This window comes from Leiobunum rupestre, chromosome 6 (genome assembly GCF_980474605.1).
Source record: "Leiobunum rupestre chromosome 6, qqLeiRupe1.1.hap1, whole genome shotgun sequence".
Taxonomy (NCBI): domain Eukaryota; kingdom Metazoa; phylum Arthropoda; class Arachnida; order Opiliones; family Sclerosomatidae; genus Leiobunum; species Leiobunum rupestre.
In genome coordinates this window covers 13,939,137-13,954,641 of record NC_143389.1, presented here as the reverse complement: position 1 = coordinate 13,954,641, position 15,505 = coordinate 13,939,137, and the positions used below count along the sequence as shown (strand labels likewise).

The 15,505-nt window shown below is 34.0% G+C and overlaps 1 protein-coding gene across 3 annotated transcripts in view; it reads left to right on the top strand.

The window, feature by feature from the left end:
- The window catches only part of LOC149939326 (ATP-binding cassette sub-family C member 3-like), a 35,254-nt gene extending 20,654 nt beyond the window's left edge, over positions 1–14,600 (top strand). For 2 of the 3 annotated variants that reach the window (XM_090180025.1, XM_090180024.1), the window contains 11 exons: positions 688–855; positions 1,355–1,566; positions 3,323–3,440; positions 4,275–4,814; positions 5,850–6,049; positions 6,430–6,556; positions 7,603–7,704; positions 11,246–11,392; positions 12,412–12,737; positions 13,629–13,823; positions 14,406–14,600. In XM_090180025.1, coding sequence (XP_090036151.1) covers positions 688–855; positions 1,355–1,566; positions 3,323–3,440; positions 4,275–4,814; positions 5,850–6,049; positions 6,430–6,556; positions 7,603–7,704; positions 11,246–11,392; positions 12,412–12,737; positions 13,629–13,823; positions 14,406–14,541 — 2,271 coding nt within the window. In that variant the 3' untranslated portion in view covers positions 14,542–14,600. The remainder of the gene's footprint in view (positions 1–687; positions 856–1,354; positions 1,567–3,322; positions 3,441–4,274; positions 4,815–5,849; positions 6,050–6,429; positions 6,557–7,602; positions 7,705–11,245; positions 11,393–12,411; positions 12,738–13,628; positions 13,824–14,405) is intronic. The other variant, XM_090180026.1, reaches the window with a different exon arrangement.
- Positions 14,601–15,505: the final 905 nt, after the last annotated feature.

Genomic DNA, 15,505 nt, shown 5'->3' with positions numbered 1-15,505 from the left:
CCAGAGGGGAACAGGTGAGAGGGTCCCCTTTATAGCCTCGGGAATCACATTGATTGTTTCACTTTTTAATGAAATTTAACATTTGGGGATTTTTTTCATATTAGAGAAAAAAACCACGCGATTCAGTACAAATTCTGCCATAACTCGGAAACGGTTCATCTGACGGGCATGTGCTTGGTCGCATTCGACTCAGGGTGAAATGTACCATCGGGAACAACACCAAACACGGCTCAATTCGGTGAAAGCAAATTTAGAGGGTAAGGCCCCTCCTGCCCCCCTTGCCCCCCCCCAAAACTGTGTTGTCCACCCCGCATCGCTGCGGACTCATCGGATCCTCAAAGTAGACATCAAAATAGAATTTTCAGGCCACATTGCAAGTTGGGACGATTTTTGCCGCTGGAGAGCTCTTTTTGGGCCTCTTTTACCCGTACTAATTGTGTTAATCTTTGCACAGACGTCTGACGCACATATTTTAAAGAAGAAAAATTAAAAAATTAAATAACTTTTCAAACGTTATTAAACGAAAATTAAAAATAAAAATTAAGTAGCTTTGATATTACACCAAAGACTATAGAATATATCCAATTCTCTTGACAAAGGAGCTTTGCAAATTTGATATCAATGGAAATGTCGTTTGCAGTAATTATTGATAGTGACTGAAGGATACTTTCCAATTTTTCCTGTAAGGGCATAAACTTGAGCGGTGGTCAGAAGCTACGGGTCAGTTTGGCCAGAGCTGTTTATTTGGACAGAGACATTTACCTTCTGGACGATCCTCTGGGTGCAGTGGACGCTCATACTGGAAAGCACATCTTCAACCAACTGATCGGGCCAAACGGACTGCTTAAACACAAGGTGATCTACCTTGTTGCCAATGACACACATTTTTATGTCTATTTCCAATTCTGATTTCCATTTCAAATTCTGATTTCTATTTCGAATTCTTATTTATATTTCAAATTCTTATTTCTATTTCAAATTCTTGTTTCAATTTCAAATTCGTGTTATTTGTTCAGTTATTTGATAAAAACTAAATGACCGATAAATGCAATTTTCAAAAAAAATTGGAATTCCTTTAGGCATACGATAATGTATAAGACTATTGTATAATCAACTGTTGTTAAAACTACTTAGATAACCCTTAATCTCCTTCAATTATAAATAAACTTAAGTTTATAAAGTCAACATTATCTTTTAGGGCTATAGAATTTTGAAAAACATTCGTTCTGTTAGCCACTTAGCAATCGACAGTTTTGGACTCTACAACTTGATATCTATTAGTAGCCCTGGAGATAAATGTTGCTATCAATAACCTTTTTTCTAGGCTATACAATGTATTTTTGCTTTGTTTTAGACTAGAATTTTGGTGACGCACGATGTTTCGATTCTTCGGAAGGTCGACATGATGTTCGTCATCAAAGACGGCACGATCTCTGAAAGTGGAACGTATGAAAACATTTTCTCCAAAGATAAGGATTTCAAGGATTTCCTCGCGGAATTTTCCAATGAAGAAAGGATTAATTTGGCCCAGACAGAAAAAGATCTTCCCTTCTACACGCCAAAATGGTGAAGTTTAAATTAAATCCATCTTTAATGAAAATGATTAAAATTTAAACACCGTTTAATTGTGTTATCTAGGTGCTTTTAGTCTAGCAGCAGTAAGGTTAGACTGAATTTGGCTATAGACTCCCAAGAACTTAAAAATAGTCACATGTCCATAATTGGGGCCACATTAATTAAGAATTTCTAACAGTACCCCATTTTTAAAAATGCCCATGTGAGTTAAAAATATACATCGTAAAAGTGACTAAATGTTACTATGTCTAATAATAGCAAATACATGAATACATCATTAATTCGCCCAAGCAAATAGTTTTAATTAAAATTTATTTTTAAATGTAACAGTAATTATTAACATTTATGTAGGTAAAGCAAAACAAGCTGGCAAGGCAAAATATACCTTTCCTTGGAAGAGTTTGCCTTTGAGCGTATTAACTCCTGGGCATACAAAACACTAACACACATATCATTCAACGACCAAATACGAAAAAACACACGACACAACACAATTCACACGAATTTACGCAATGAAAAGAGCATAGCTATGTACGTAAACAACAAAAAAAGAGATACGTGGATTTAGCAATAAAAACGTTTTAGAAAACGTTTTAAAAATATCTAGGGCTACGAATGTTCTTAGCCCAGACAGACATTTTGTTTGTAATAATAATATTAATAATAATAATAATAATAATAACCAGCTTGGCTAATTCCCAAGGCTTCACCTTATGCCTTAGTCATCAAGCGACTTTTAAAGCCATTAATTCAGGTGGCTTGGTTACCATGCGTAGGAGGGTGGTGGCAAACCCTTCATGCCACGCGAGCCAACAGCTAAACCCCTTTGATGTTACAGTCCCCTCAGAGAGGTAAAAACAACTCAATTGTTTGGGAAGACCAGGCTTAATTGTTAAATCTAGTTCCGCCACAAAGTCATATCTTGCCAGAGTTTTGCGATTAAAAGTGGGTCTTTCCAAACATTTGGTTTATTTTTCTTATTTTGGGCGTGGTTCAAAACATTATATTGCTCCCTTCGAGAAAATTACCCGCCATTTTTTAAAAGCGTGTTACTCCTTAACATAATTCATTTTCGCCCTTAAATTGAATTTCTACTCACTTGGTTGAACCAATTTCAGTTCTAAAGAATACAAACAGCCTACAGTTTTAGAGATTTACTAAACGAAAAAAGACACTTGAATTTCTCTTGAGTTAAAGAAATATGAATATGCATTTTAAAATTTAAATAAATGGTAAAATGTTTATACATTTCAGTTATTATAAGTAATTTTCGATCGATCGTTTTACAATGTTACGTTGAAATCTACGCGAATTGAAAATTTTAAATATTTCTTGTTTATATTGGCTTATCAAACTATACTTGTGAAAACTCATTTGCAGAAAGTAACACTAAACTGAGGTTTCACCATTCTATTAGTTCGAATTGCTGTGGGCTATGTTATCTGTAACTCAAAAGACACAGCACTCCTATAAAAACACTAACCGAGCAGTGAACAGAAAATCGTTTAATTAAAAATATCGAACTGAAAGTCGTTACTAAAACTGGTACTAATAAGGATACAAGTAAGGTTAAATTAAATAATTAAAATTAAAGAAATACAATTATATAATTTATTCATAAGTTGGGCCAGTATCTAAATATAAACTTTTGAAAGATAAATGAATGCACCTTTAACCTTGCACATAAACTAATTGAAATAACGGTTATGCTTAACAATATGTAATTACCATTCATATTTTCGCACAGGAAACAAAACCCTCGAAAGGATGAAATGAAAGCCGTGTTAAAACCACCAACAGTAAGAGATCTCGAAACAATAAATGGAAAAAAAATTATTGTGAAAGAGAAGAACATCTACAAATCTGTAAGCCAGTTTCAGATTATTAATGTGCATTTAAGATTTATAAAGTTTTTCATAAAAATTGAAGTATGTTTTCTTAATAAAATGTTTCTGGTTTATAAATTTCCACGTTATACTTGAAAAAAACCATGACTTTAAATGGCTAGACATAATTGCTGAAAATTATCTCTTGTTTTAATGTGAAATTGATTATTAGCTACATATCACATTTACGAAAATAATATTTTAATATTAGGGTCAGTCCGTTAAGTTTTACAGTTCTTTTGGAAGATTTAAATGCAAAGAGGGCGGATTTTAAAAATTGCTGACTAATATTAGAGGCCCTTAAAGTGTTTCACTTTGTAAGTTACGATGGCAAATATTTGATAGAAGACTTAGTTTTTAGCTACTACATTAAAGATATAAATTATTTTACAGAGGTCTTAAACTAAATTGCAAAGAGTGAAGAAGTTCCTCTATAAAAAATATATATATTTTTAAAATTGCATAATTTACAGATTTAAAGTTCAAAGGGCGAACCCCGGCCAAATATCTTATATTTATTAAATAGAAATATTCAAAATTACCCTAATTCTAATAACTCCAAATATTCTTTTTTGCTTTTTCCAAAGTAAGAGATTGTTATCAGAATCACTCAAAAAGAAGTAAAGTTCATTTCATTTTCGCCCTAGTCTTTTCAAAATCCCCGGGGTTAGCTTTAAAATCTTAACAAACCCCTATTTATAAATATTTTAACCTGCACGTTTATTAATCTTAGTTCAACTAGCAAAGAAGTTTAATACCAGAAACAATGACCCAATGGTATTATATTACATAATTTAATAAGTGGTTTTTCAGGTTTTTCTTTCAGTTTTTCTGATGTGTGCTAAAGTAATTGGATTCAGTTGGTGTTTAACAATTGTAACCGGTTTCGTCCTCTGTCAAGCAGTTTTTGTTCTTACAAATTATTGGTTGTTACTTTGGAGTGATGAGTCAGTTAACCCTTACAGTAATGCAACCAATGTCCAGTTGCAGTCCGAAACGAATAAGCGAGTAATTTGGTTCGCCGGCTTCACCGTTCTGCATATAGTGCTGATGTTACTCGCGTTTGGACTTTCAGTTGTAGGAATATTGAAGGCTTCTATCAAAATTCATTCCAATATGTTAATGAATGTGCTGCGATCTCCTTTGTTATTTTTCGACACGACACCCGTTGGACGGATTATCAATCGATTCTCAAAAGACATGCAAGAAGTGGATCAACTTATTGTTCATAGTCTTATTGTTTACCTGTTCACCACAACGAAATTGGTTATTTTAGCAATTGCGATAATTATGGAAGTACCGTTATTTCTGTTGGCTATCACAGTTACATCGATTCCCTTTTTCTTAATTTTGGTAAGTGTTAGATTATTTTTAAATCAATAAAAATGCTTAGAATTTAAGAACAGCTGATCATTTTTTCGAACCTTTTTTAACATGAATATTAACCCAAACCTAAAGTCTTCTAATTTGAAAGAATATGGTATTGAAATTTCGTTTGATCTTTAAATTTGTACCAAGCTTGAAAAAGGATCTGGTAAATCAATATTTTGGTAAGTTTATCGATTCAATTAAAAAAGTTAAATTAAAAACATTTACTTTAAGTTCGTTATGTTAAAGACATGAAAATTAACCAATAATTATAAAGAACAATATACTGATAGTTCGATATTTAAAAGCTGTCCTATTATTGGAGAAATTATATATTAAAGGGAGACAAAGATGTGTTATTCGAGAAAGGACTATTGATGTTAACGTCACTATATTTTGAAGAAATAAAAGAAATGCAATCAAGTTAACAACAACAACTAATCCTTGGAGTTTTTTTATTTAGATTCGACCTTGCTTTAGTTCGAAATTGTTTCAGTTTTGTTTTTGAATTTTGCAGAAAAGGTAGAAAAATTTAATAAGTTTTGTTAATTCCATTCGAAACCTTAACAATTGGCTATTGCAAAATTATCACCTAGGTGAGATATTTTTCCTAGTTCATGAAATTTTTATGGCAAATCTAAGTATTCGATAAATAACATCTTAATTCACTTAAAGAGCGCGTTCATCCAGTTCAGTTTTAAAAATGGATTACCCAGAAAATGAGCGCTTTCTACAGTTGAAGTAAACAAATATAAGGCCGTAAAAAATATTCGTTTTTCAACAAATGTTTCTTAAAAGTATCAAACATCTACCTAATTTTCTGGACAAATATTACTCAAATGAATCTTGAAATTTCCAAAATATCAAACACAACAAATATAGAATTTTTTTAGATTATTTCCCAATCATCAATGAAACATTTCGAAATTTGACTCATAGCATTAAGAATTCATTCTAAAGTCAGAAACCTTTTCTGGGCTATATGAAATCGTTGAGTATAATATTTAAATATCGTTACAGAGATTTTATTTGCGAACTAATCGTCAACTGAAAAGTCTGGCCGCGACTTCAACTTCTCCTTTGTTCACGCATTTCTCTGACTCTCTGAGTGGATCCACCCTCATTCGCTCCTTAGGGGCGACGGATATTTTTACGCAAACAGCGTTCGCACTTATAAACAAGAGTGAATCGGTTAACTACCATTTGCAAAACGCGTTGCGGTAAGTTTTAAAAGTAAATATTTACCAAATTAAACTATTCTCTAGCTGAAATTGAAATTTTAATTATGTGAAACCTAGATTTTAAGAAATCTTCATAATAAGTAAAACTTCAATACGTCAACAGATAAAAATTTATTCCACAAAAACAGATAAAAAAAAATTCTCGTTTTACGCTATTCAAGATGTTCAAATTTTGCTTAAAGTGATATTTTACGTTAGAAAACTTGGAACGGAGTTTAAAAATTTCCGGATTTATAAGGAGTTATATTTTTGTGAAATTATTATTTATTAAAATTAAAATTTGTAGCCCGTTGTCCATTGTTATCCTGAACGAAAAAAGGATAAATAAAGTTTTATATGAAAGCATTTCTTTTTAACAGGTGGCTGTCGGTGAGAATTCTTGTACTCGGAATAGTAATTCAATTCGTCGCTGCACTCTGCGCAGTGTTTGCCAAAGATTCCCTTTCTCCAGGTTCATTTGGATACATTTTGTACACTACGACTGTGGTAAGAAACTGAACTATAAAACATTAACACCGTATTCATTGTCCAATTTGAACCACTAAAGTAAATCTTAAAACAATTGCAAAAGTCCACCAATTTAAGATTAAAGCTTCATTTCGTTATCAAGTATATCTTATCGAAAATCGCACTTTATTGAGATTAGATACTTCTTCCATAATAGAGCCTCTTATTCCACCGAAATATGATCAGTTAAAAGTTATTAACGCAAAAGTGTTTCACTCTTGTCTTACATGATCGCAAAAATAGCGTCCCCTTTTGCGGATAATTTAAACTTTGAAATTCGTGAAATCTCTCTTTTGTCAAATTCGTATCCTCAATATCAATGAGACTTATTTTGATGATAAAACTTAATTTCAACTTAAGAGCCAATTGAGATTTTGAAATTCAATGTTTTATAGCTGTTAATTTAAAAACAATTTAAAATTTCACCGGCATATTGTAGAATTTAAAAGAAAGTCAATTATTTAATTTAATTCTCGTTTTTGGTAAGAATTACGTCAAATGTTTTAAATCATAAGAGTTATGACGTCATGGGATCGACCGGTTAGGACTTATTCCCACAAAGCCTGAAGAAAGGCCAAATATTCATGAGAAGCGAAAGCTAATAGATGAAGAAACACATATTGGGCTGCCAGTTGGTCCCAACATAGCGAAATAGGATTTTTTAGCTATCACCACTATTAGGAATAGTGTATAGATTACCCTTTACCGGGTCTATTTTGTGGGCCATTTTTCATCAGTGAGCGATTTTCATCATGGATAATGAAACCTTTAATCTTTATCAATTTTAAACCCTGCTTAAATTTTTAATGATCAACGACAAATTTTCTATTTAATTACTGTTGTCTCAATCTCGTCAGAACAAAATTTCGCATAAATAAATTAAAATAATTTTAGTCAGAATAATATTATAGATACACTGATCTTAAAATATCACATTTAATATTAATTATTTTTACTAAACTTAATTTGTCTGGATAATAGTAATTGTGTTTTGTCAATACTAAGTGTTTATTGTTTTCTCTTAGATAGTGTTTTCTATTCCTCATGTGCTCACTAGTGTACCTATATTGGATACTTCCTTTGTTTCACTTGAAAGAATGTTTGAATATTCCCAATTAAAACCAGAAGTAAAACCAAATTTCATCACTTTATTTTTTATTTCGTGGAAAGGATCTAGTATAACCTGCGTTTGGTTGCCTTACATAATCCTCTCATGAACAGGCACTTTTGAACTTAGTTCATGAACAGTGATAGTAAAACGCCCGTTGATACACTGTTTAACCAGGTTCTGCTAGATCTTCCACGTGTTTCTAGCGATTTGGGTCAGTATGCGCAGTTCCCATTTGCCCAGTTCCCAGTTGCGCACTTTCTCATTGGCGCTTTTCCTATTTGCGCAGTGGCCATTTGCAAGGTTGTGAATTTGCGCAGTTTCTCGATAGCGCAGTTTATCATTTGCGCCAACTTTCCCATTTCCGCAGTTCTCCGTTTCCGCAGCTTAATCATTTGCTCAGCTCAGCGTTTGCGCAGATTAATATTAGCGCAGATTTTCCCCATTAGAGCGGGTTTCCATTGGCGCGGCTTCTCATAACGTGTATATTGTATATTACGCCATGACGTTTATATTGCGTATTAAGCTAGTTTTCTTTGAAAAAGGGTTTTTGTGGGTTTTTTTTAATAACCTTGTTTAGGGCTTACAATTAAGTCGCCCAAAAAAAAGCAGTGACATTAAAAAACAATGAAAATAGCCAAACAAATGTTTACGATGACCATAAAAAATAAATGAAACCTACCAAAATTATAAAAGTCAAATTTCATTAGAAAGTCGCAGTGTACGTGTTAAGATGTCTTAAACTGTTCGCTATTTTTCTGACTCATCTAGCGATAGTGATAGCGTTATTAGCGACCAACCACCTCCAAAAAGAAGGAGAGGTCCAGATATAGATTGGGTAGTTACCGTCACATTCGATAGTAAGTCTGAAGCGCTTTTATTCGTGAAAACGGAAACTAAGTGGCGTTAAAGGTTACAGTATGATACAGAACACGGCGTGAAAATACTATATGACTGCAAACAATCAAGATTGTGCCCGTCAAAGATATCGTTGTTTGTCTATTTAAGTGGAAAAACCAGCGTCTCAAAAACCGATGCCGTACATACCTGTTGTCTATCGAATAAAATTGGCATCGCAGAAGAGACTAAAGAAGTGATACGCGATTTAGTCGGAAAAGGATTTTTACGACCCAAGAACATTTTAAAGAACATTCGATTAGCCGGTGTGCCTGAACCAAATAAAATACAATTGCAAAACTTCTTGGCCTACTATAGGAAGACTCGTGGAGGTAAAATTACTTTTTTTTTCATAATTTTTGTATTTTGAAAACCATTTGCACAGATCCGTGGACAATTACGGTAAATTATATTTTTTCGCAATTCAAGTAGCTCAAAATTAAAAGAAACTGAATTAAATAAATATTTACGTCAACGTGAAAATCTAAACTTCAGAAATTTTGACTCGTTTGCGAAATATCAGACCGTTTTATATTTAAAAACTATCAACGAAGATAACTGGAAAGAGGCTTCTTGTACTTGTGTCGTATATCTGAAGAATTTATATGTAAACATATCGTAGCTGTAGCATACGTGAACAAATTCTTAGACGTTCCAATTGAGGCCAAAATATACCTATTGGACAAAAGCGGAAGAGGGGTCGACCAGCTAATGCAACTAAAGCACTGTTATTACAATGAAATAAAATTTTTGCTTTTACTTTTTATTTGGTAAGTTTAATTTCTTTAGTTTGGTCAGACGTATCATTTATTTGGGTGTACTAATTGTTATTCAAATTCATTGGTTTTTTTGGGCTGATTAATATTAAGTCCTTGTTTAGCATCCACCTGAACTGCTAGCGTACGATTAAGGTCCTGTCGCGCTATAAATACCTTTGATTTTAATTTTTTCCTTAGGTGAAATATCGTTCGTCAAATTACTTTATTTGGAATATATTTCCAGTCAAACAGCGAATCGTAGCTTCTCGGCCGTTCGACTAACTTTTCAAAGGAAAAAATGGTATCTGCTTAGCTAAGGCCTGCGGCATCCATCTTACCTTACCTAGTCTAAGCTTGCGGTGGCCACCTTACCTAACCGAACCTAAACTCAACCGGAACTTTACCCTGTACTACGCTTCAAATGTGAGATTATCTTTAGTATCATACGCTATGTATTGGCGCCTGACGGCGCCGGGCACTCACTTCCTTTGAGCGCTGGGGGCGGATGGTGCGACCACAACCTCATTCATGCCGTCTATAACACGACCTAGAAAAAAGTACCTAGCCAAAACGAACCAAGTATTGTCCACCTTAATATTAACCTGCGGTGGCGCACTGGGATATGTAAGCTCTGATCAAATGGTCCTATCTCCACCTCCGACTTCGGTCAGGTTTGGGCTGGATACTGAACTTCGGTTCAGGCTAACGGAGAGGGTCCAGGCAAACTGGTCGCCTCGGCGGATTGGGTAGCCTGCTGTGGGGCGGCGAGCCTCCATATGCGGGCCTTTTGGACTCCCACCGGGATCTCCGGTGCCAGCTGTGCCGGGTTATGCGGGCTGCTGTGTGCTCGTCGTTCCCCTTTAGGAGCTCTCTCCAAAGGGTTTGGCTCCTTACCTTCATAGGTAGGGTGTCAACTGGAGTTGCTATAGCACCCATTCTAAATCCCACTAATGTGTGCGAAGTGGGAATTGGTTCACCCATTGCTGCACCTTCTGCTGGGTTGAGTGGCTTGCGTCAAAGATGTGACCATCAGTAGTAGGGTTCTGCTTCCCATGCTGGATTTGTCACCTGTCTGGGCTAGGGGGACGCTGGCGTAGGGCACTATGATGATAGGCCTCCGGTGGTATGGTCTCTGTTACTAGGTACACCGGGCTATAAATTCTGACACACACCTTAATATTAACCTAACATAACCTAAGGAAGTGAAAAGTCTGGGCTTTAAATAAATCGAATAATCGTCTGCTTTCGTACGTCACTACCGCCAATTATTCCTAGTTTATGTTAAACCTGGTGGCAGATATGTGAAATTCGTTGTTCCCCCAAAAGGTTTAAAGTAACTACTCCCTTTAAAGCGCTACCATATGTTTTCCCAATGCCTCCCATCTAACTTGAGGTCGGAAAAGTCGAATAATATATGACCAATACCGGGGTTGCCAATCACATATAATCAAATTCAAAAAATTATTGGTATTTACAGCACGACCGAACATAAAACATACACTAGCAGTACAGCTGGATGCTATAACAGATATGACAAAAAATGACACGAAATACATTTTTCTAAAGAAAAAGGCTTATATATATTATTTAAGTTCTGAGGAGCCGAACATATGAGAAACCAAGCAAGTGGAAAACGCGTAAATGGGAAACTGCGCAAGTGAAACTGGCGCAAATGTAAAACCGCGCATTTGCATATGCGCTAATGGGAACTGCTCAATTGAACCAAGCCGCGCAAATTAGAAAACTGCGCAAACGGAAAACCGTGCAAATGTAAAATCGCATCTGCATATGTGCTAATGGGAACTATGCAAATTTGAACTGCGCAATTAGACCATTACGTATTTGTAGCTATGACAAAGTCAAAAATTAAATGATGTAGAAATTTACATAGTTTCTCGTGTGCAGGCAGAGTGGGATAGGCCGGAATCTCTCTTAGATGAATCTTGGCCGCAAAACGGGAAAATCGTTTTTTGGAACTACTCTACTCGCTATAGAAAGGAGCTGGATTTGGTTTTAAAGAATGTATCGTTCGTTATCAATCCGATGGAAAAGGTTATTAAATATTTATTATTTTGTTGATATTACGCTTGTTTTATAGCTACGTTCTTTCTTTTACTTGGTTGAAAACCTTTCACTTCTTGACTGTCTTAAACTTGGCCAAATATTTTTTTTGTAAAGGTTTATCTCGTATCATAGAAGCAAGAATGTATTTATTTATACTCAGGGAGAATGAATATGTCGAGAAAATCCATGGACACGTTGAGGCCCTAACGCCCTCACGCTGAGGAGGGGGTAACAAAAATAGGGGAAGTCTTATTTTTTGCGTAACTTTCTCCAGCTTTTTAGGTCAATCACGTCGGGAAACGTTATTTCTAAGGAACCAATGTTATTGCAGTAATATTTGAATTGTTTTAAGCGGAGGACATACCGGGGGCCCTAACGGGTGGAATTGGAGAAATGCTAAAAAAATATAGATATATTTATTCTCCCTAAGTATACATTCTTGGTAGAAGGAATAATTCAAAAATCATTCGTTAAAGTATTGAATCCCTAAATAAATTTCAATGCACTAAACAAAGTTAGGAAGAGGAGTGCCGTTTACAGAAAGCCTTTTTATGCATATATTTAGATTTACAGCCAGTAGCGTAGCCAGGATTTTTTTCGGGGGGGGGGGCACAAAATTGAAAAAAAAAGTAAAAACATAAAAATATTTGTAAATACGACCAAACGTTTCGGGGGGGCATCTGCACCATGTGCCCCCCTGGCTACGGCACTGTTTACAGCAAGATTTATTAAAACCGTAATTACTACTTAAAGTATAAAACGTTATCATCGTTAGTTTGATAACAATCAGTAAAAATATTTCGTACGATATTTTATATCGCATTAATATTTTTTATCGGCGTGATTATATAAGCTCTTTTCAAAAGTAGGCTTTGGGATTAATTTTGAACGAATAGCTTAAAAAGGAATATCTTAACGCATTTTTCTCCTTAAGTATCCTTAGTTGATAACGTCATTTATTATATAAGTTTATCATTTTAATTAAGTAACACACATTGTTATGTTAGGTTGGAGTAGTTGGAAGAACTGGCGCTGGCAAATCTTCCCTGGCTTTAGCCTTGTTCCGCATGATTGAGCCCGTGAGCGGAGAGATTCTCATCGACGACAGGAATGTCCTGGAGCTGGGCCTTCAGGACCTTCGCTCCCGGATCAGCATCATCCCTCAGGACCCGGTTCTCTTCTGCGGCACTCTGCGACTGAACTTGGACCCCTTCGAGAAACACAGTGATGGAGAAGTTTGGAAAGCCCTGGAACAATCTCACTTGAAGCACTTTGTCAAGGCTTTCGACAAAGGATTGCTACACGATATCGAGGAAGGCGGAAAAAATTTGAGGTTTGTAAAGAGATAAAAATTCTCATCAGATTCTGGTGTTTTAACATTAGAATTTGGTTTCTCTGATTTCTCAGGGATCTTAAAATTATTTTAACATTAGCGATTTATTTTCGATACAATTGAAGACGAAAAGTTTCTGAACTTATTAGAAAAAACCTTTATTTCTAAAACACCGAATATTATATAAGTATTTATTTTTTATGGCACATAAATACTTTTTGAGAATTCGGATCTGTGAGCCGTAACCTCAAATTAAGGATATGACACTGTAAAAGGATTGGTATTGTTTCCAATATTATGGATTTACGTTTCGAAAAAAAAATATTTTACAAAGCCACTTTCTAAAAATTATCTTTCGAAACAAGATTAAATTTTATAATGTTATAGATCTTTAACATTTCTAAGAAACCATATACATTGAGATTGAATTCAAATATGTAAAGTAAGTGAAATAAAAAAACGAATAATTTGATAAGGTTTTTACCGAGTTATAAGTTATTGAGTACATAAGTGTATTTTTATTTATTTAAAGTCCATAAAACGCTTAATATTTTATAGGACGAATTTATTTGGGGAATAAATATTTTGGGTTACGCAAATAATTTCGAATGGTTCAAACTTAAATTTGACTTAAATATATTAAATAGTAAATAAAGTTAAAATTAACTACAAAGAAGAAAGGTTGATCACGTTTATGTAAGAAATCTTCCAAACGCTAATTTTCAAAAACGCTGTCGGCTTGGCAGAATAATTTGAATTGTATTTCATATTTAAAGTTATTTTCTTTTTTCCACGCTTTCATGTCAGCTTGCTATTTGGCTGTTTTTTCACAACGCCATCTAGGGTCATTTAACAATTGACCCTTTGGATAATTGTTAATATTGTATTTAGTGTCGGTCAGCGTCAATTGGTTTGCTTGGCCAGGGCTCTGCTGAGGAAAGCGAAAATCTTAGTTCTGGACGAAGCGACAGCTTCTGTGGATTTGGAAACTGACGAACTTATTCAGACTACCATCAGGACAGAATTCGCTTCTTGTACCATCTTGACAATTGCTCATCGCATTAACACCATTATGGATTACGACAGGTAAAATGGTTCATCGCCAAAGGTTGAAATTTTGGCCAAGACTATATTAGTATATTCAAGTTTTTACAACTAGATAAAGTCTTACGTGAAATTATGTAAAAAGCGTTAAGTGCAATATAAGTTCTCAATAGACTACCTTTTCCGACAATGAAACCATAAAGCTGAACGTGGTTTTGACAATGTCTTGTACCTCCACTTGTGTCTAGGCTTCGGATGATCATAATAGAAATTTCTAATTAACAAGATACAGACGAATTTAAAACGTTAAACGGATTTTTTACTTTAAAAGTTTCAAATTTTAGAATAAGGTTCCGAGTAGGCTGTTTTACAAATATTTTATTTAATGTTATTTCATACCTCAAAGACTTCAAAAGGTTTTAATTCAATCTTTATCTATTTTGATTATAAAATAAAAGTGGTATTGAGTAAAAAGTAGAAACCGAAATAGAATAAATACATTTTTAAATAAAATTTTATAAATGAAGACCTTATAAAAATTTATCTTTGTTTATATTTAAATGTCATGCACCTGCAAAACCACAGTTAAATATTTAAGATGGTTTTTGTTTTTTTTCTGTCTAGAGTTCTCGTGATCGATCAAGGGTCTGTTGCTGAGTTTGACAAACCAGAAATTCTCATCCAAGATTCATCTTCGCTTTTTCACGAACTAGCCAAAGAAGCTGAACTCATTAGCCATCAGATTACCGAAGAGAAATAATTGAAGAACTTGTAGTTAAATTTTAAATAAAATGAATTTTTATAATTGTAGAGCTTAAACATGAGACTCCATTTTGTTTTAACGAATAGGTCAGATAAACCCAAAATCTTTTAAACGTCGACACGGTCACTCGATGTTAAGGATATCAGAAATCAGCGGGTAAAACAGAGAGGCTAATCACTTCCTTAAATAATGTACACCGATTTCAGTGAGTACAGCCTTTGGTAGTGCTAAATCGGTTATCGATTATGAAATAACTTTAGTACAGTAAAAGCTTCGGGTTTGTACCCCGATAACCTATAGTAGTCAGCCCTTCGCTTAAAACACTGAACGTTTTCGAAGATAGCAGACCAATAATGTCCACATTTTATATTATTATATGGCGGAGACCAATAAATTTCATTATTTAAGGGACTTGATAATTATCCATAAAAATTTAATTTTTTTTAATATTTATCCCAATTTACCTCACGTTTTTAATTATTTAGAAAAATTAAAAAAAACACCATGTTTAAAAGTTCATATCAAACTTGTATTATTATTTAGTAAATATAAGTGATCACTCTGAAACAGGTTTTGGGGCTAAAACGGATTCAAACCTTTTTCTCTAAAATATTTACTAAAAATAGCGAAGTTCATTTGAGGTACGTACAGAGATAATTATAAATATTTTTAAGTCAGATGAAAAATAAAACCTTCATATCTAAATAATGTTTTAGTTTCAAACGACAATAGTTAATATTCTAATTAAAAATGTATATTTTTTATAAAAGTTTTTAATTACTAATTTTAATAATAATTAAAAATTACTTTCAAGATGGATTGATGATTATTTTTAGGGATATCTAATCAGAGTGCACAATTTGGATTTTATCAGAGATAATCCTGCGTTCAGTTTGTAAGTTATATTTATGCTGGCTTGAGGGGTTTTTCTTTCGCTCTTCGGTTTGCCCTTTCAATAAAA